Genomic DNA, 21,745 nt, shown 5'->3' with positions numbered 1-21,745 from the left:
TTATGTGCAACCTACTGCCACATCTTTTCAGTCTTATGAGTTATAACAAAAGCTGTTCCCAGAGGACTCACTGACATTATGTTCCAATTCAAAAAGATGCTAACGTTCACACAAGTAACTACCCACATACACCTTGCAAATTTTGTTCTTATATGCATCTAAAATGACTAAATGAGATATTTCTAATAATTAACTTACATAAGCAAGGTTATAGTCAAAGGAAAGTGAAAGTGAAAAAACAGGAGTTTCCAAAACTGGGGTTCAAAAAATTATTAAAAGTTATAGAGAAAATGGGACTCAACTGTGTAAGACCTGATACTGTAGATTAGGTGTTTCTGTCCTTCCTCCTGCTGTGAAAAGACAACTCAGTGCTATAGGTCTGAAAGGACATGTATCTGTCAAGATGCTGTCACTGAGAAAAGGAAATAAAAAAGAACATTTGCATTAGAACAATGAAACTGGCCATCTGAGATGTAAGGTTTTACAGACTGATTAGTCTAAATTTGTCATGAGGCGCAGAAAATGCAGCCATCTTCAAAGATGTTGGATGTGTGAAAAATTTCCCTGCAGACTTCTGTGCAAAACAAAAAGCAATTTTCCCAAAAATAATGGAAGCTACAATAATGGCAAAGACTGGACACACTAAATACTGAAATAAATGATATTATATTTAGTTGTTGAGGGTTCTGTGTAATTTTCTGTTAAATATGTATTGTCTGTTTTTTTCTGACAGTGAAAAATGAATAAATTGTACTTAATGACCATTTTTGTTAGAAATTAAATAAATAAAGGGTGGTCTCTGACCTTTGCTCCATACTACATGTAAACCTGATACATCACTCTTTTTTAATTGTAGGCTGTACTTCCTTCACTCTGAGTCTCCATTAAGGAGTAGAAGCATCACTTGCTGAACTGTTGGTACAGCTTGACAAAACAATACACTCTCAAAACGATGTGCTAATTATCAGCACTCTTTTAATACGATCTATTTTAACATTTTTTGTGTTAAATATGTGGTAAAAGTAAAACAAAATGTGTTGTCCTTAACTGGGCACATCTGTTTTGACACTGTAGGTGCAAATCAGGAAGGTATGACATAAGAGACATGTGGAAGTGTAACAGATTAATGACTGTAAACTGTTATAAGAGTTGTGCAAATACAGCAAGTGCAGTCTAGTACAGTCTAGTATGTGCAAACGTTACAATAGTGTGAATCAATGAATCAATAAACTGAATGTTCTATTCAAAAGAATCTGTTCGGTAAATTGAATCAAACTTGCCGTCATCACTCTCTGCGGCAGGATTCACTGGAAAATTGTGTTCTCTGCCACTGTATCTGCAGAGTGTTTTGTTTCATACCTAATTTTTCCTCGATCTTGCCGTAGCATTCCCTGAAATACACTGTGGGTTTTCTGCTGCTGGTGCTCAGCTGAGCAGGTGATGGATGTGACAGATGGAAGGACACTTCTGGGACGGTCCTCAGGCACTTAACCATATTGCTCACGCTGCTTATTGAGACATTATTGGTGAACAGTCAGAGGGGAAGCAGGTCAGAGGGGAGTGTGTTTGTCTTTGTAGAAAAAATCCTCAAAAAATTTATCAGGTATGCAAGTGCAGGTGCAATAACGTTGATAAAATCTCATGTAATGGGGCTGCTGTTTCATTCCTTATGTTTTTGAATATTGAATATATTGTTCATTTGTGTGCATTTTCACCCTGAGTGATTCTAGCAGAACATACGAACTTCACAATGTTATGTTTTTTGCTTTAGCAGCATCCGTTATATATCTTTTAATACAAGTCTGATCATTACTTTAACAACTGGTGGTATATCAAAAGTACACACTGTTTGATTATGCATGCAGCCTGTTCAGATAGAGAATATATGCATAACGAAATTGCATTTGTCCGTAAGGCATTCTTATGCAAGATGTATTTGTAGAAATTGGTTATGAGGACAGAAAATTCAGAACATCCTATGATTTCCCCTTTTGCCTTCTTTCTCTGATGTGGGCGATTATTTTTAGTGTTGTTGATATACAGTAGCTATCATTTCTTCATGGGCCTCAGAAATCCTCATGGAAGGCAATCATAATCTCTGTTGTCATGTAAAAATCTAAGATTACCAAAATCTAGCATGATTACTTACTACCAACAGTGAAACAGAGGAGATAAAAGGGCACTGCGCTACAGCATGGCCTTCTTAAGACGCTCTTATTGGTGACCTATTTAGCACAGACCAGTGTCTTCTCTCTACTACAATTTAATCTTTAATCTTTAAATAATCTAAGAAACAGTGAAGGAAGAATAAGTGTGCCAGCTGAAATGAAAAAAGTCTTTGAGAAGAGATATTTCATTTATCCTGTAAAGGGACTAATCAGTAGCATTTTGATTTCATTTCTGCATTCTCAGTGATGTCTCTGATGATGTCACTCACACAGGTATTAAATCCATGTTCCACTCACAAAAGCGTACGACTGTATCTAACATTGCAGGGTTGGACAAGCTTCACAGAACTTGGATAAAAATCCAATTTAACCCAACATGTCAGTTTTTGTTGTTTAGAGCATGCTATTAATTTCAAATACTTATTTCTTTTGTGTGTGAAAGGTCACACAGTTACTAGTATACTTTGTCATGTAATTGAGCTAATGTTAGCATTGTGGCAATTCATGAGTTTCCAATCTGCCTCATTTCAAACAGCTACAACGACATTGTCCAACTAGGTATCATAGCAAAATGCCTGCACTGAGATGCTTGGACTGCACCATTTACCATTAGCATTAGTTGAAATGATGGTACCATATAAAGTGGCAACTGTGTCAAGTTCAAGTTCCACACTTATCTAATAAACTGTCAAATGTGTGTAGAGCTTAGTAGTAGACAGTGGTAGCTTAGCATGCAGTTTCTCACACCATGGCACATTTGTTTTTGGCTCACTAGTCCTCCACTGACTCAAGTTTAAAGGATATAAAATCTTAGGGAGCAAACCTGTGCTGTTGTATGTGGAGCCATTAGCTAAGCTCCTCTTGCTTCAGCGTAGCTTAGCTGTCCTTGTTAGTACTAGAGGCAAGTATTATTTCAGCGGTTAGGCTAAAACAGCTTCTTCTACCACAGGTTCTGTTCTGGCTCACTGATGCTCCACTGTCACAGGTTTAGAGGATAAAGACTCAAAATTGTGCGAGTGAAGTCAAGTGACTGGTGTTGGAGTGACAGAAGAACAGAAGCTATCCTGTTCTGTGGTAAGTTTGCTGCCTGCTAAGCTAGCCCGAACATAACCAGCTCCGCTGTGCTCTCCGTAGCACTGTTTAACATTTACCAATGTTGGCCCGTTTATGGTTTAACATTGATTGAACTGAAAATCTGGCTATTATATTTCCACTGTAAATAATGCTACAAGAAGCTCATTTTTTGTTTCTGCTCTGCTTTATCTCTTCTCCGCTCAGTCTGTTGTATTCCCCAATGTTGCCTCTTGTCAGTTCACCAAAAGCACAGTGGGGGTTTGGGAGGGGTTTGGAAAAGGAAGTCAAGGTGGGCATTTACTATTTATAATGCATATTCTAAAATCTTTTCATTCATAATAATTTAAAGGTTTGGGGATGCTTCTGTTTAGTAGTTTCTTGGACATAACATTAATACATAAAAATAATAAACAATTTATTATATAACATTTGTTTTGTATAAAACTGGAAAGTCAACATAATGTCTCCACACAAAGACCACTTCAGTTTCATTAGGTTGAATGCACTGGTGTGTAGGATGTTGTGGAAGCAAAATGGATGCTGGGTTACTGGTAGACCGTGTTTAAGTAACCTGTCAGGAAAACAAGTAGCTCAAACTGTAGATGTGTTGCAGAGGTTATTACAGGATATATCACTGTTGAACAGCATGCACATCTGGTACACACCTCAAAATATTGAAAGCTGCTATTGCGGCAAAAATTTAGCTGTACCAACTATCTGTACATGGGGTTGGAATATGTATACAAGCAGCCTATTTCAGTTTTTCATTCTGTGTAGACAAATAACTTATTTTGACAACTTTGAAAATATAGTGTTAGAGTATAAGTTCACATAAAAAATAATGATTAGAAGAGTGTTTGTATGGTAATCTAAAAAATGTTAACTCAAGGGGTGTGAATACTTTTGTAAGGAACTGTATACAATACATACACATTTTTTTGATTACTTTTAATCTTTGTGGAGAAGACTGTGGGATCCATTCAGTGTGACTGGAGTGCTCTCAGGCTCCTGGCTCATGAAACTCGCATTGTCTCAGAGTGTGCTATATCTGCCATAAGGATCACTCCTAAATAGTTGGTATGCATTGAAATGTGAAGACTACAACTTCTGAGTCAGAAACCAATTATTCTAAAGAACACTCTGAAAACTCATCACAAATCACAAGCATGTCTGAAGTAAACAGGCTTGGTGCTGTCTTGCTGCACATAAGATACACTTTACGATGCTGAGTTGTAACAAAGCCACTACAGTTGTTTAGTGCTTCAGTTTATAGTGTGCCTTATATTTTCTTCTTAGCCTTGAGTGTATATTAACTCTGTGGTCTGTCTGATGAGTTATGTGACTGCTACAGATGCACAGCATTTGTATTCTGCCCAGAAGAAAGGTTTAAAAAACAGTTCTCGCATCAGTATTGTGTTTTTTGGATTAATAAAAACTGTTATCTTCACTTTTACTGATCCTTCCTTCAAACATGATTGTTCTTCATGTGTATTGAGGCATGAGGTCTTGCGCCAGCGCTGCTTTTCATTCTTTGGCTAATATTGCTTTAATGCTTATTTCCTGGAGCCCCCATTCACTTCTCTGTGTAGAAAGCAGTTGAGTGAAATAATATGTGCTGTTAAAGAGAGTTCTAATAAACCTATAAAGAGACACCTTGTTAATGTGATCTAATCCCCAAACCATACTTAGCACTGAGGAGCTAAGGCTGTGTTATGAAGTGCACAATTGGCTCTTGCTCAGCCTTAATGATTAGCTGCTGTCTTCATTGGGAAAACAGATGGTTCTAATCACACACAATCAGATAGCTAAAACAGCGAAAAAGTAGCCAAGTGATTTGTGACTTTACCAGATAGTGATACTACAATCTTAAAATTAATTCCTAAATGGTTCTCCACTTGAATGTGTGGTTCTAGGAAAAAAACTTTTAATTGATGTAGAATTTTTACATTATGGGTTCAGAAGTTTTTCACTCACACATATAATTAATTTAAGTGGTTTTTAAAGAACTATCCCTTGAAAAGTTCTTTAGGGGACCAAAAGTGGTTCTTCTGTGGCATCCCTCCAAAGACCCTGTGTTGACACCTTTATCTTTAAGAGAGTTCTGGAATGTGTGATGTATTTGTTTATTGCTTAGTATTGATTTGGGACATTCACAGTGGACCTCTGAGGTCGTACGTTATTTAGTAGTCAGCGACATGCCCAAATGAGGAACTCAGGAAGTTGTTTTTCACGATGGGAAGAAATGACACGTTTGAAAATCACTTCTAAACAAATCGCCAATGTGTTTTATCTTATGCAGATTTTCCCCTTGAACACCACTGGGTCCTCAGAAATGTGAGGTCATTAAGTAGTCAAAATACATCCAACAAGCCACCGAACACTCCTGTGTGTGTTGTCAAGTCACATGTAAGTAAGGCTGCTAATATATAACAACAATATCTACTCAAATTGTAGGCTGCTACAGGCAAAGCCATTTGACTACCACACTTGACAAAGCTTACTGCTTTGCATGGGGTATTTTGGTAAGGTTGACAGTTTTATGGTGTCAATTCAATGTGCAGGACTGTCTGTTTGCCTGCAGCATATATGTAGCAATATTCAAGCTTGACGTACTGTGTGACTTTGTAATTCAGAGGATCCAATGACATTTGTTAAAACAAAACATGGTAACACTTTACCTTAACCTTGCTATGTAACATGACATAACCATGCCATTAACATATCATAGCAGATGTGTTGTCATGACATTTTATTTAGTTATCTAGCAGTCATGTTACCATTTTCAGTAATTGTAATGACTGATACAATAATGTTTGATGTTACAACAGCTTAGGTCACATGCTAATTGTCACTAAATGTATGTTAGCTGTCATAACATTAAACATTATGACAAATGTCATGACAATTACTTGTAATCGTAACATGACACTGTATATTACCAGACATAATCTGTGACAACTCTTTGTTTACGGCATGGTTATGTCAGCGTTATGTAGCAGGCTTCAAGTAAAGTGTTACCCAAAACTTAGCAGGGACTATGCATCAGCAATATATTATGTTGCTGTTCGAAAATGCTTTTAATAGGCTCAGGCTTAGACCTAGGGCTTGTCCAGATGCTAATGGCGAACTGCAAAATAACAATACATCCTCAGAGGTCCATGTAAGGATCTGAAACCCCTCTGGTGTCAAATAAAATCCCTTCATTGAGGCTCTGCCAAGAAACATAAGGAAATGGTTTGATTTGGTGCTAAAAAATCTCCCCTAAACCTTAATGTGGGAACTTTTATGTCATATAATCTTTTCATTACAACTTGGGGCATGCCTTATTGAAGGGTGCAGTAAATGGACAGCCAGAGATATTAGAACCTGCAGCTCTCTGTCTTTTAATCTTATTTCTTTTATGCATCCTCAAGGGTACTGAACCTGTGACCTTGCAGTTATGGATCTGAGGCAATTTATCATCGTGCCTCTGGCGAAACTCTTATTGCGGCTTCCAGGACACTTTAAATATCATGGCTACGTTGGTGAAGTTATTCAGACCACAAAAATATGCTGAAGGGTTTATTTAAGTGTTTGCATCTGGTACCGTAGAACCTTTTAAAAACAACTCCCTGTTTTATAAATTACATGCTGTAAATCTTACGGCTGATATCCTCAGGATCAAATGAGATTAACATTCATAGAAAAGGTCACCATTTCATGACAGGATTCTCTTAATAAATGACTAGATAGAGAGAAGCCAGAAATGGTCATTTCTTAAGGTTTCATTTTTCATTCATGCTGTTTTGAATATTTGACATTCAAAATTCAGGCTGCATCCAGCAGGAATGCATTGTCAGAGGCGCACTGAAGGATATCCTTGGGCTGTCCTATTAATCTCTATTAAGCAGAGACATGTCAGACAAGCCTGTAGGTATGTGTGCATGTGTGTCTGTCTGTTTGTGCGTTTGTGTGTGTGTGCGTTTGTGTATCATGGGCAGAAAGATTGCTCTCTTTTCACCTGTTTCTCCTTTGCTCCTTGTCATGTATTTTTGTAGCCTGTTATTCTTACAGACGCAGTTTATACATGCTCAGCAAATTCATATGATTATTTTTTATACACACATTAACTAGAATAATCATTCAAACTGTTAGAGTCAGTGAGCAGGACTACACATGGAAAACTCGTGAGTTTGAGGTACTATGTAAACATAACAATTTTGAAACATGCGGTTCACTCCTCAGTCCAAATATGGAAACTAAGCCCAAAAACAGCCTTTTTAATTAATTGTTTTTGTGATGTCATGAAAATCAGAACATTTACACATCTACAGCAGTTTAGCTCTGCCCATTCAAATGAAGTTAAAAGGACTGTTTCAGCACAGACTGCATTTTAAATGAGGTGCAATACAGGGCAGCCAGTCACAACAGAGATCATATACATGTATTAGTCTTAAAGGCACAGTAAAAAAAAATTAAATTGGAAGGTATAAAGATAGGTTGGATTGTAAAAATAAATCGTGCAAAAATAAATAATAATTTTTTGGTACGTAAAACCTCATAACTGTTATAAGAGAAAAAAAATGAAAGTAAGAAAAATTTAGCTTTAGGGCATTTGAGAATCTTCAGATGTTTCAGATTCACATTTAAGGGTGAGTCAAAAATATTGGTGCAATGAAAATTCTGTATATTTTAGTGGGAAATGTTTAATCTCAAAGCATGGGGTTTTATTTGGTATGGTGGAATCAAGAAAGATTATATGTATTTATTTGTGTTCTTTATATCATTGCTGTCGGAACAAAACCTCATATCTCCATTTTTGTCATTCTTGGCATAATGTGAAAATGCCTGTTGCTATTTAGATTGTTTGTAGATTTCATGATGAATGGACCAAAGGAAATTACCCAAAATGACTTGGAAAAAAGAGTCCACTGACTTCCATTGAAAGTAAAGTATGTTTTTTCCTTCTCCTGTAAAGTTACCATTTTGGAGATACAACTTTTGTTCCGACAGCAGCGACATGTTTGTTGTGATTTCATTTGGTGTGTGCTAAGGAGCACTTGTTTCTCTGTCTTTATCGCGCTCTCTCCCGCCCGGCCGTCCTCTGCTTTTGCTTTCATATTCACTGTATCAGTGTTAAAAGAATATGTTATATTAAACAAAATTCTTAACAAACAAAACATAATACATTTTTGTGGATCCATTTAATCAGTATAGCATCACAATACTTGACACTTTCATGATACATGATCCGCTGTATATCCAAAGGTTTGCAGACACTTGCTAATCCAGCCTTTCTTCTGAAATCAAGAGCAATAATGAGGGATTTTTTCCCCTTGTGCTGCAGTAATAGCCTCTACTCTTCTGGGAAGGCTTTACACTCGATGCTGAAACACTGCGGTGAGGATTTGCTTGCAGTCAGCCACTAGAAAATTAGTGAGGTTGGCACTGATGTTGGATGATGAATTTTGAATCACAGGCGACACTGAACCTCACCCCACAGGTGTTGGATAGAGTTCCAGCAGTCCAGAGAACACAGCTCCACAGTGCTGGGGGCTTTATACCCCTCTACCCGATGCTAGTCATTGGCCATGCTGACCCTCAGCTCCATCATTAGGTTGGCATTGCTAGGTGGCACTGTTCATCTGGATGAAACTGTAGCGCTCGAGAGGAGCTGATGTATAAAAGTGTTTTGCATTCTAGTCGATTTGTTGGATTCTGCAAGTGAATCTGTGAATATTAACTGTAAAGGAACACAGCCCACATATTGACATTCATGACTTTCATTTTTTTGCCACATACTAGTACATCGTGTACTGTGATAATTCATGTAAAAGAGGAAAAACCTGTACCTGCATTCGATCTCTGGTGCAGCAGTATAACTAATCGACACAAAGAGCTGGAATTCTCCAGTTGAATCGCTCAATATCTGCAGATGATCATGTTCGTTCATAAGGCGGCCATAACGTGCGTTGACAGTCATAGCCTGTTTAAATTTTTCTACAATATAAAAGGAGGTAACCTTCACCAAGAGGGGAAACAATGGACTTTACACGCGATCCTTGATGCAACAATCTTAGTAACTAAACCATGCAAGCACGACGTGCTCCCTCTCTCTCTCTCTCTCTCTCTCTCTCTCTCTTTCCTTCTCTCTCTCTTAATGCTTTCTTTTCAGTATCTCCCGCTTGCGCGCTCTCTTACTCTTCTCACTATCTCTCCCTCTTGCGCGCGCACGCTCTCTGTCGCTATCTCTCTCTCCCGCTCTCTCTCTCTCTCTCTCTCTGTTCTCAGTATCTCTCTCTCTCTTGCGCGCGCACGCACTCTCTCTCTCTCTCTCTCTCTCTCTCTCTCCTCCCTCAGCTCTAAATAATCTAACCCCCCCCCTCCCCTCGTGTTTTTCTGAGCCACTCAGGCGCGCGCTCTCCGCAGCAGCAGCATCAGTCGCGGCGCGTGCAGGCCGCTCCACTCTTCTTGCTGTCTTTACTCTTTTTACTCGGAATTTGGATTTGGGACTCTACGCAGCGCCTCTCACGGACTTTTTTCGCTTTTTGCTGGGCGCACGCGCTTGCAGCCCGTGCGGGAGGGAATTCCGGGCTCGAGCTCGCTCTGCACCTGCAACCTTCCTTCCTTCCCTCCCTCCTTCAGCACCGCTTCTCTCTCTCGCTGCTCGGGGAGACTCTCGCGCTCTGCGTCTTCGCACGGATTGAGGGATCGTGTGCGCGCGCGCGAGCGAGCGAAGAGGAAAACACACGCACACAGGACCAGAGGAGTACCGGCGTGGCGCGCGGAGGGGGAAGCCGCGCCGTTTGAGAGCCCCCTCCCCTCTCCTCTTCCCTCCTCTGCCCCCCAAATCTTCGTCCTCCTCCTCTTCTTCATCCTCTCTTGGAATTACAGCTTTCGTGCACTTCTGCTTTAACACCCCCCTCTTCATCACCACCACTAGCGCGCGCCTACAAGCACCTACCCCCGCACCCCCACCCCAAACCTCGCTGTTTCTCTCAGAGCACCGCAATGCCCGCGCGCTGAGTCCGGCGCAGCTCTCGAGCTCATACCCCCCTGCGCGCGCACGGCGGCGGCAGTGGCAGCAGCAGCAGCAACAGCAGCGGCATGGCTCCGTCCCTGCTTCTCGCCTCGAGCTGCCTGCTCCTGGCGTCCGTGGCCACGGCTAAGGTGTGCAACGACTACACCGGCCACGGCGTGGACGCAGCGTGGTCGGCCAAGGACGTGCCCATCATGGTGCTCATGCCCATGAATGAGTCGGCGCTCATGAGCAGCATCAGCCAGGGCATCGAGCCCGCGGTACAGCTCGCCATCCGACACATCCGCGAGTCCGGCCACTACGCCTTCTCCCTCATCACCAAGATCTACGACACCGAGGTACGTGCGGGGCTCGTGCCTTTTGCTGTTTGTATGTGTGCTGTGTATAGGTGGGGGGGTGTCCCAGTGCGCGCTCACATTCAGCGAAGCAGAATCGTTTAATTCGAGCATGTACGCATTGTTGCACAGCTCGTGCGCGACGTCCCATTGTAACGTTTGACGTCTTTGAAGCAAAGCGAACGGGACAGAACCCTCAAAACATCATAACTACTCAGATACGTTCACATTTACCTTCAGTGTTCAGTGCCCCCTTCTTAGTCCCATCCAGCCAGGTGTTGTGCAAAAATAAAGCCCCCTCCCAAACCCCCCCACCCCACGTGCACATGGCTCGTGACACCATCATCCACCTACCTGCTCATTATGGACAGGTAGAGCTGAACATCACTAATCAGCCTTGTTCACTCTAGCAGTTTACAAATGTGCCAACTCAATCGTTCATTTGACTCCTAATACAAGATTTTGGCCGTATATTTTGTGGCAGGACTTTATGCATCAATTTTTATAGTGCAGTATGCATACTTGCTATTCGAATCCAACACTGTGTTGTTAGGGGTCCAAGCACCTGGAATCCCATTGTTTTCAGTGTAATATTATTGCATGCTGGTGGTCTAGACTGTTAGACAAAACGCAATGCCATTTTCATCAACCCCTCAACTCCCCCGCCACCTTATACTTCAGTCACGCTCCCTGTACGGGAGCCCAGAACAGAGCTCGGCTTTCTCCTCACCTGGACGTGCTTGGTTTCCTTTACACCTGAAGATGGCAGTAATTTGTTAGGGTTTCTCTTGCTGCGTCTGACCTGGACTCCTTCAAGGATACAGGAATTGGAGTGTAATGGCAGCCTCGACATGTTAAGGCCAGAATGAAACACTCAGCTAGACCACATGAGCTCAGGAAACCAAGTGGGAATATGGTTGACTTCGTTCATCAATATTCTTCCATTGGTGTTTGCCTTTGGGCCTCAGTATGTGTTTGACCATTCAACACAGATTAGTGAAGACTGACCTCGACATGCTGTAGGCTAAGGTTTCTCCCTTCCTCTTTGCACTGGGCTACTTTTATCAGTATATCATAACCTGGTCTAATACTTTACCAGGTGTTTGTTTTATTAAACTGTTTGTAAACCACATTCAGTGTTCAGCAGTGACAGAGTGTTTGATATATGAAAGGCTCGTTTAAAAGTTTGGCACTTTTTTCTAGAAGAATTGTTATTATTAATTGTATTAATCATATTATTTTGCTTATGTAGGCCTAGGCAAATGAGAAATCTCAGGAAAATGTGTGCCAGAGGGTTTATATAGGCTAATTATTGACGTAAAGCCAAGTGCAAATTACACAGGCGATAAAGAAGGTGTAAAAGTTGGCTCATTAAAACAGATTGTCACTCTGACTAATTTGGGCCTACAAGCTTCAAACTGAATCATCTCTCTGTCATGGTTATTGTGTGTTGCAGTAAAGGTCACAAGGTCGGATAAATTATCTCTTGCAACTTACTATAATGAGAGGTGCAGCACAAAATATATGGGTTTTTGTCCGGATGCATGTGTTAGTGTTTTATGCGGTGACTGTTGTGCAGCATAAACCAGATTGCAGACTATTACACAGATTGCTCAAGTCAATTATTCTGCCTGGGATTTGCCGGTAATGCCTTTGTGCTCTGATGTAGTCGTTCTAATAATTTCCCTCACAGTATCTGACAAATCATCATCAGCTGGCTGTGTCAGAAATTGGTGGCTCGTTTTTTACCTCAACAGGAAGCATTATGTAATGGTACAAGAAAGTTAGTACCTAAGTGGTTACTTTTTAAAAAAATAATTTTCTAATTTTTCCATCCAAAAAGGAAAAGAAGTCCAAGGTAATACTCTTATCAACCAGCGCCAACAAATCTTTAAGCTTTCCATAGCATTTTTTGAGAGCCTGAATATGCTCAAAGGTTAATATTAAGCAGTGGACTTTATAAAGCCAGTGTCTGTTTGGTATTTTTCAGAATGGTATAGGAGAGAAGCACACTGCCCTTGTTCACCTCCCACTGAGAAATCAGCCAGTTGCAGAGCTGTTGTCTTTCACAGTTTTTTCTCAGTCTGCTGAGCTTTCTGTAGCACTCCGAGAGCATGTCCTTCTGCTGCTTGTGGCAGTGAGGTTTTGGTTGGCAGCAAAAAGATTTAGTTCTTGGAATACCCAAAGAAAATAGTCCGAAGTGGCATCTGGGTAGATACATCCAAGTGAGCCCTCCCATTGGTTAGACCTTCAGGAGTTGACTGAAAGCACATGTCAGATTAACTAACAACATAATTAGGAACTGACAGTGGAATCAGCTGGTTTTGATTTATGATGGGTTGGGCTCATGTTTTGAAAAAAAGTCACTCTAGGCCTTCAGAGAATTTGTAGTCTGACTGCTGTGTTTCAGTCAGTTTTAGAAATGGAAAACAGCGATGGCAGCTCTACACAGACCTCTTTACTGAAGGAGTGACTGTAAAACTGCATACACGGTAGAATATATGTTAATGTCTTTTACAAACAATTTGTTCAATGTTAAATGCACAAAAAAAGGTAATGAAAATTACCGTTAGCTTAGCATTAACCGACTACTAGAATCCCGTAGGTGCTATAGCAGGAATTAGCTTTATCTTAGAGGTAGATTATTTTTTCCTCATTTTTGCGTCTCCACGTTTTAACATTTATGCCTCGAATTGAAGACCTTTCATGATGCAAACCACCCTTTAATCATTCAAAGGGTTCTTAAGTGTTTATGGTTTTTTACTAAGAAACCTTGATGAACCTTTTTTTAAGAGTGTACACTGAAGACCTCTGTTGGAGATCTTCAGCATACCTGCGCAGGAGTCTTCACTCATCATATGTTTGGTATTTTATAACAACTCCAGAAATGAAATTGTAGTGTTTATTAACCTTTATGATGTATGATGGCCTTCAGCATATAGATCAATACATAGATTTCTCTGTCATTCCTAGTTAGACAACACACACACACACACACACACACACACACACACATTACAACAAAGCAGGCAGCAGCAGTAGTAGTATATGCACGTTGGGATTTAACAAGGCAGATGTAAGTAATCAGTCCCGGAGCAGAGGCTCTTTATCCCTTTATCCTCTCTCAGAGGAGCACGAGGACGGCAGAACCCATCCGCTTGGCTGGGCCGGGGCGCAACCACACCAAGCCGATCCACAGGCCTACATCCAGCACAGCCACTGGAGAGATCCAGAGCGACATGCAAGAGAAAACTAGGGGCACAACAAAGCTGCTCCCTAGACTTAGAGGAATGTATTTTGTGATGAAACGCACTGTTCCATAGTTGAAATACCCTAAACTTCTTCTGCATCATCATCAATACTGTTTATATGTATTTTGTTCTACACTCTTAAAAATAAAGGCTACTAAATATGTCTAGGCTTGGGTGTATGGTTCTAGGAAAGACCTTGGTATTGTAACGTTTACATTAAATATAGATTGTTTAAACATTAAAAGGTTCTTCACACTTGCACATCTCGTACAAAAGAATGGTTCTTCAAAAAATCATCCTTTGAAAAGTCTTTGGGAAACCAATAGTGGTTCTTCTATGTCATTGCTTAAAAGAACCCTTTTGACACCTTTATTTTTAAGAGTATAATAGCCAGACATTTATAAATGGTTTTAAACTTTTGCGGAAAAAAGCTAATAAGATTGTTTGCTGTGGGTAAGACTGCACTCTTAAAAATAAATGTGCCAGAGGAGATTTTTTTGGAGTGATGCCAAAGGAGAACCATTTTTGGTTCCCTAAAGAACCTTTCACCAGACTTTTATTTTAAAAAATGTGGTAAATAACGTGAAGGTAAAGAACCTTTTTAAAGGGTCCATTCTTCTTATTTACCTAAGCTCCCCTTATGATGTTTGTCTGGTTTTACGTATGCAGAAACAGCCATCATTCATTTTCAAATGATCATTTCCAACCTTTCTTTATCCCGTAGTTTTAAACAGGCTATTTTTGTTACTGTGCTGTTCAGACTATTTTTGTTACTGTGCCTATGTAAATGACTTCTGTTTTGACTGGCTTCCCTGTGTTGTGCCTTTTTCAGAAAGCAGCCTGGGCTGGAACACTGCTTATAACTTCAATGTGAAAGGGTGGAGCTAAACTGCTCTAGGCAGAATAGGAGAATACCTTATCACTGTCAAGCAAGAACCTTTTGTCTCCATTTTTTTTTTAACATAATTTGAAAGCACAAGTAACTTTTATTGTATCAAAACTTTATGATGAACAGACCAATAGAACTCGTCCAAAATTACGTGGAAAGAAATCTTGTAATTTACATTACCAGTTAAGTTACAGTGACAGTATATAAATGTGTTGGTTTTTGTGACATCTCAAAGGCAGTGGCTTAAAAACAGACAGTTTTTGGTGCATAGTTTCCAAATATGGACTGTAAGGACTGGGGCATGAATGATATGTTAATAAAACTTGAACTGCTTTTAAAATTCTTTATTTCAAAAAGTGGGGAAAATTCACTTTGCCATGATATTGGCCCTTGAAAGAAGTTGAGAAAGTTAAGAAATTCCACATAATGGGGTTCAAAATCAAGTAAAGGTTTTGCTAGGACCATGCTCCCAAGCCGGGAACCATTTAGGAACCTTTATTTTTAAGAGTGTTAGTCTAGGTTTTATGACAATCCGATCTTTTTTCTGAAGGATGCACTTTACACACACTGCAGTGTGTCGTCCTTTAAAATTGATTATTGCGGTCGTGGAAGCTTTACCTTGAGAAGCTGTGATTTGCCTCAGGCCACACCACCCATTGAGCACTGGAGTTCAAGTGGTACAGTGTGGTGAAAAAGGAGGAAGGTGTTTCAGCGAGGGAGAGGGAGAGAATAGTCCAGGATTTGAATTCCTTTATTAGCCCTTTGGAAGTACAATAAGACCTACACATTACACCTGTCACAGTTATTCAACAGCTTGTGTGCAAACTCGAGGGGAGGAAAAAGGCCTTTGTCATCTTTTGGTTTGTGCACAGGCCCAGCTGTTTTGTATTGGTGTTGAATAGTGTTCTGTAAGTATAATTCATGATTTGGGAATGTTACGTCCCTCTATGAAAATATCAGTGAACCATGAAATGGTTGTAATATCTGAGAGACGGTAGTGTTATTTGCGTTGATTCTACAGTGTCTTGATTGTTCCTGGATGAGTATGGAATAGGGGGCGTGCAGCCTTGAAAAAGATTTCCACAGTGAGGATTCGCAGACCCATGGATGGAATACTAATTTCTTTTTCTTATCCTCAACATTTTGTGCTTGGCTCTAGCCATTGACCTCCTTAAGTCCAACACATCCCTGTAGACCTTGTGTAATGCATACAGATATATCTGGTGCTTATGCCTCACAAGGTAACAAATGCATCTTGTCAGGTTTAGACACAGAGCACAGTTACCTTTGTATTGGTCTGTGCCCTTACCATGTATTATATATGCTCTTAAAAGACCAAGACCTCTCTAGCATAAAGCCCCTCATCATTTTACCTCAGTGAGTTATGAAAAGCTCAGCCTTAGTAGGTTGCTTCACCTGAAAGTATAATGCATCCTAAGATTGCAGAATATGTGTGGTTATTGTTGAAGGACAGATTTTGAAGGTATCTGAAGCTCTAGACACTGATTACATGACAGTGACAGTTACAAATGCAGTAGAAGTAAACTAACAACTAATGAACTACCTTTACTTTAGCTGTTTTTTTTATCTCATTGAAAGCTTTGAAACAAGTAATTACAATGCAATTGTCATGGCAACTCAGTATAGTGAGACAATGCAAGGCCCAAGTCATATATCCCTTGGACCCAGGACTGTTTATGGACACATTACAGGGTTTATGGTCAGCAGTAAAACCTCAATCACGCTCCTCCTCTAAATCCCTCTTTATACGTGTGCTGGTTTCCTGTGACCCTGTGCTTATCTTATGAGGCCCTATTAAGTTCAGGTAAAGTAGGTTTTATAAGGTCAGATGGTTAAATATGTTCATTTTCACTATCTTGTATTGGAAAAAACAACAGGATGCAGGAAGGCATAAATATTAGAATTTGAAGTGCTGACTAGATGCATATAACAGGTTTCAGCGTTATGGTACTTTTAGGGAGAAGGTGCTTATATTAATGTAGATTTATATAATCTAAATGTATCTCTCTTATGTTGATGGTTTAAAGATTTAAGATTTTAACATTTTTGTAGATTTTATTATTAGAAATTTACATCAGAAATATTTGCATACTGAATAGAAAAGAAGAAAATATGAAGAAAAACATATTATCTCTGCCATAACAAAATTTGATCTCTAAAATCACCACAAAACTAACTTTTTGGGAAAAAGAAAAAAATTGTTCTTAAATGTATGTTAATGGAACAAGATTTTATTCTATGTAATTTAGGGCAATTTTTATTGGTCCATTAATCGTAAAATGTTCACACAATATAAAGTGCTGTGCTTATGTTCAAAAAGTGTACATACAAGGACACACAGCGTCATTGATCCGAAGCACTGCTCTCTTGAAGCATCAAAAACTACTTGATTGCTAATGACACCCCCTTATAGAAAATTCAGCTTGCTACACGTCAGTGAGTCAGTTAGTTAGAAGCAAGATGAGGTGCTTCGCATCCAAAAACAAAATTATTAAAAAGGAAAAAAATGGAATCACAAGGTTTTGTTAAAACTGTGATATCATGCTACCAATAAGTAGACCTAGTCATGCAGTATTTTCTTACTTAGCCCCACATTGTTCTACTAAGCTTCATGCCCCATCTGAATATCTGTGTTTCTTTTCTTCCTTGCTGAAGCTAAATGTCCATTAGTGGATGGTGGAGTGGGGTACTAATTGCTGACCTTTTGCTGAATCATTGCCATAGCCTTGAGTCAGAGGGCTAATGCTCTGCGGGTATTCCCCTGACCTCGTTGCCATGCCATGGAAAACTCCTGTGTACAGTACATGTAGGATGCTGAGCAAGAAATTCAACACAAGAATGCTATGTGCTATCTCTGGGGGCAGGGGCTAGCATTAGGGCAGTGTGGTGCTTGGGCACTTTTTCAGCGGCACAGGCTATTTTAGCGGCCCTGAAAAGCACCTGCTACCATGTCAGAAGATAGCCGCAGGTGCTTCATGCTATCATTCCCTTCCTTCAAGGGGGAAATGGTTGAGGTATGTTTTGACATGCTATGAAGGTCTCAAGGGACAGTATATGGTCAGTTGAGTGTTTTTTTATGTCATTTTATTGTATATTTCATCTTTGTTGTGAATTGAGAACCTTTAGATGTCTACTTTGCAGTATTTTTTTGGTTCTGCAGAGACTGCAGAGATGTGCAGTCACTGCAGAGATGTGCAATCCTATCAGAGCAGAAACATCTGCTCCAAGAGGCGTATTTCAATGTCTGATGAGCAGTTTCAGATAAGAAAATATGTTCATGCTTTTATTCTGAATCTGATCTCTGCCCTGAGCATTCATTTACAGCCTTGAAAACAAGAAGCGCTGTTGTTATTCTGGCATTGATAAGATTGTAGATTGCACCATACAAGTCTGTCCCCAGTGTAAGCATTTCTCATAAATCTTGCTTGATGATTTAGGAACAAACTCTCAGTGTTGAGACCTCTGCACGAACACACAGCCCAGTATTCTAGGTTTTCGGATTAGTAATGAAGAGACAGGGCCCTTGCATGCTGAAACATTACTGAAACTTGATTCTAATTAAGATTATTTCACTGTTTCACAAGTAATGTGTTAAATCGCATCAGGGTGTGAAGGCACTGTGCTCTGTTTTGATAGAACATTTGATAGATCATGGAGTTGTTGACATCAGGCCATATTTAGAAAGTTATTCTGCTAATTTTAATATCTACAACATGCTGCAGTGATGTCACTCTTCCCTTCATCTTCACAACCAGTCTGTGCAGCTGATTCTTAGCAGAGCAGATATGCACACATAGACATTTGACAACAGCACACCAGTTCTCTTTAGCACTCACATTTGCCTCTTTGATTATCCAGCAAATGAGATGTGTGATTGTTTCAAAAGGTGCTGGACTGGAGCATCTGGCTGCCATTAACATAAAACAAACATTTGCTCAGTGATTGGTTCTGCTGCTGAGGACGAGGGGGGCCGAGGTGTGATGGAATGCCTGGGGAAGGCACAGGAGGTGCTTATGCACTCTGATTCCTCTTTTCCCTCGCCAAAACGCTGCAGGGAAAATGGACACCGCCTGAATCTGGCCTTGTCTGTTGGGGCTGTGAATTCGTGAACACTAACCTCAGAGAATTCCCCATTTTATTTGCACAATTAAACATCCAGTTAAAGCTGTGTACCTCCTCAATGATTTGTACAAATACATAAAGTACAGTTCTCTCATTCTCTGTACAAATAGGCTGCAAACACTAATATCTTGGCAAATGTAATTATCCTAAATTTAGCCAATATATCTATTTTTGAGATTGTAATAGGAATATTATATGATTATTCAGTGATTTAAGCTTATCTAGTGAAATTGTCTTATTCCATCGATTGACAGTTTAGCTTGTTTCAAGCATTATTTGCTAATGGAATAAGAGAAGTCGACTACATAAAATGACTTAAGCAAGGAAAAACATATACAAAATAGGCTAAGGAATCTTATAATATTCTTACAAAAACCTCATAGAAAGAAATATTACATATATTGAGTAGAGCATTAGGAAGGTTAGGTACTAATGTTGGATGATTACCTCAGGATCAGAAATGCCACTCCAGCACAGTTCCATTGTTCTACACTTCAATGCTTGGGTGCTTTGTACCCTCTAGCCAACACTTGGCACTGGACATGGTGACCTAAGGCTGCATTCACGCAGATATCTTTGTATCTGTAAAAAACACACCTCTTGCCACTGCCCATGGCAGTGCGTGAAAATTATGCTCCATTGTCTGTTACCAGAGTTGCACAAGAGTTGACCTTTTGACGGAGCATATTCAGTCATATCCATGTGTCAGCCAATAGGATACGGTGTGGGGCAAGGCTGTAGTCTGTCAGGTTGATCTTAAACAAAATGGAGAAAAATGAATCGTTGTAGTCAACTCATTGTAATATCCAGCTCCCAAGATATAGCAGGACTGTCTCTAGTTTAAGCCTCACATGCTTCTTTTTTCCTCGTCTTTGTGAAAAAGAGCAATAACCAGCAGTAGTTTTCGCTTCTGAGCTTTCATGTTTGAATGAGTTTCCTACTCACATCTATCTCCACCCACAGGCACACCCAAAACAGACCAGCAAGGCGAATCAATGTGATATCAAAATGTCTTGTAAACATGGCCTAAGGCTCATGTGCAGCTGCTCAAGAGCGTCCCTTTCTATTGATGCCTTTCTGGAGAGAGTATATAAGCTACACAAGTGAGATCCGGTGTCAGCAATGGCTGCACCTTAAAGTAGCTGAATTAACTGAATTAGAAGGGCGTCTAGATACATTTGGATGTATGTGGATCAAATTTGGAACTACAGCCTTAATTCACTTTTTCTCATTAACAAACATTGTGCGTAAATCTGAATGAAAATGACATATTTTTCAAGTCGTTCATCATAAAATAACTTACTCTGGTACAAAATACAACACAGTGCTAATTGGAGGATAATACTGTGGTAATCAGAAGCTGTCACCTACAGGACATGCATTTGTTAACTTGGCTAATGTTAATAAAGTTTGGACATAGGGGCATTTCCAGCTTGCGTGATCATGCTTTTTCATACATCTCTGCAGTCTTTCTGAGATGCTAGTAGGCCATTGTTTAAGTTTGTTGGGCAATAAAATAGTATAAAACAATATAGTTTATGATTATTTAATTATTAAGAAAGGGTAATATTCCTGACAAACAGTATATATCAGTATTTAATGTAGAAATTGTACATTTGTTTTAACTGTGGATTCCCTCTCTTTAAAGATGATATGGATGGAGAAGACATGGACTGGTGGTGTTTATTGTGCCCCAGTGTGTTTTGCTATGGAAGTTTATATAGCCTCAGATTATTATATATTCCAGGGAGAAGTTTTGAATTAGTTCCTGATTAGTGTATGGCTTTCTCTAGTGAGGACAAGACTGACCTTTCGTTAGCGTTATGCCCTCAGTTCCTTTGAGCATATCATTAATTACTCTTTTTTTCTCCTCATAGTGAGATTAAACAGAGGATTTTTTTCCCCAAACATTGATGTGAACGCGCTCTGATGTGGAGAGTATAGTGTTCAGTGTTATTTGTCGAACAACCATAATGTTAATCAAAAACTCACACACCACCCGACATTCAGTACATGCTCACCTCATGCCCAGACACAATCAGACACATTGTCCTCTAGCTCTGCGGAGTGCCCTGAAATTAGAGGATTTAGTGGGATAGGGTGTTGTCATTAGAGATTGGACAAACGCCATGTGAACACTGTCTTTCTCCAGGGGCCGGCAGAGAGTAATAAGCGGAAAGTTTGCCCTTGTCAGTCCTTTAATTACATTAAATCCTGTGTAATTCCTGGACAGAAAGGAAGGAGCTGCCGCTGCACAGACGGAGCGTGCATGTCTGTGTGTGTGCGTGTGAACCCACGGGACTGTGTCTCTTTAGGGACGCAAGTCCACTGTGGTGGAAATGTCCATGTGCAGGTGCTGCCAGTAACCAACACAAAATAACTTACACGCAAACACATGCACATATGTGTTTGTGTATATGTTTGTGTGTATTACAACTAAATTGTTGCGGACAGGCTGGCTGTTAAATCAGGCTTAAGACGGTCTCTGTTCCCTCACCAGATGCTCCTACATCTCATGATTTTTTTCTATTTATAGTATTCTGCCATATTTGTGTTATTGTGGTGTAAATTTACAGACAGTGTCACTTTTTCATCACCAGAGACAACCCCATTCACTGTATACAGTACTGCACAAAAGTTAGAGACCACCTTTCATTTAATTTCCAGCGAGAGCGGCCATTAAGTACAAATTATTATTTTAGGAGATATTTCTGAGGAGATTAGGTATAAGATAATCCACTGGCATTAGGAAGGAGAACGTCAAAGGGAATTAAGTGAAAATACAGGAGTTTCCAAAACTGGAGACAAAAATAATTAAAAGGTATAGAAAAAATGGGACTCCTGACAACTGTGCAAGACCTGGTAGG

General features: G+C 39.9%; 1 protein-coding gene across 1 annotated transcript in view; it reads left to right on the top strand.

Moving 5' to 3' along the window:
- The first annotated feature begins 10,328 nt into the window (after positions 1-10,328).
- The window catches only part of gabbr2 (gamma-aminobutyric acid (GABA) B receptor, 2), a 245,769-nt gene continuing 234,352 nt past the window's right edge, over positions 10,329-21,745 (top strand). The window contains exon 1 of the mRNA XM_036566416.1: positions 10,329-10,598. Within this exon, the coding sequence (XP_036422309.1) occupies positions 10,329-10,598 (270 nt within the window). The remainder of the gene's footprint in view (positions 10,599-21,745) is intronic.

This window comes from Colossoma macropomum, unplaced genomic scaffold (genome assembly GCF_904425465.1).
Source record: "Colossoma macropomum unplaced genomic scaffold, Colossoma_macropomum, whole genome shotgun sequence".
Classification (NCBI taxonomy): domain Eukaryota; kingdom Metazoa; phylum Chordata; class Actinopteri; order Characiformes; family Serrasalmidae; genus Colossoma; species Colossoma macropomum.
This window is presented reverse-complemented; position numbering and strand designations above follow the sequence as displayed.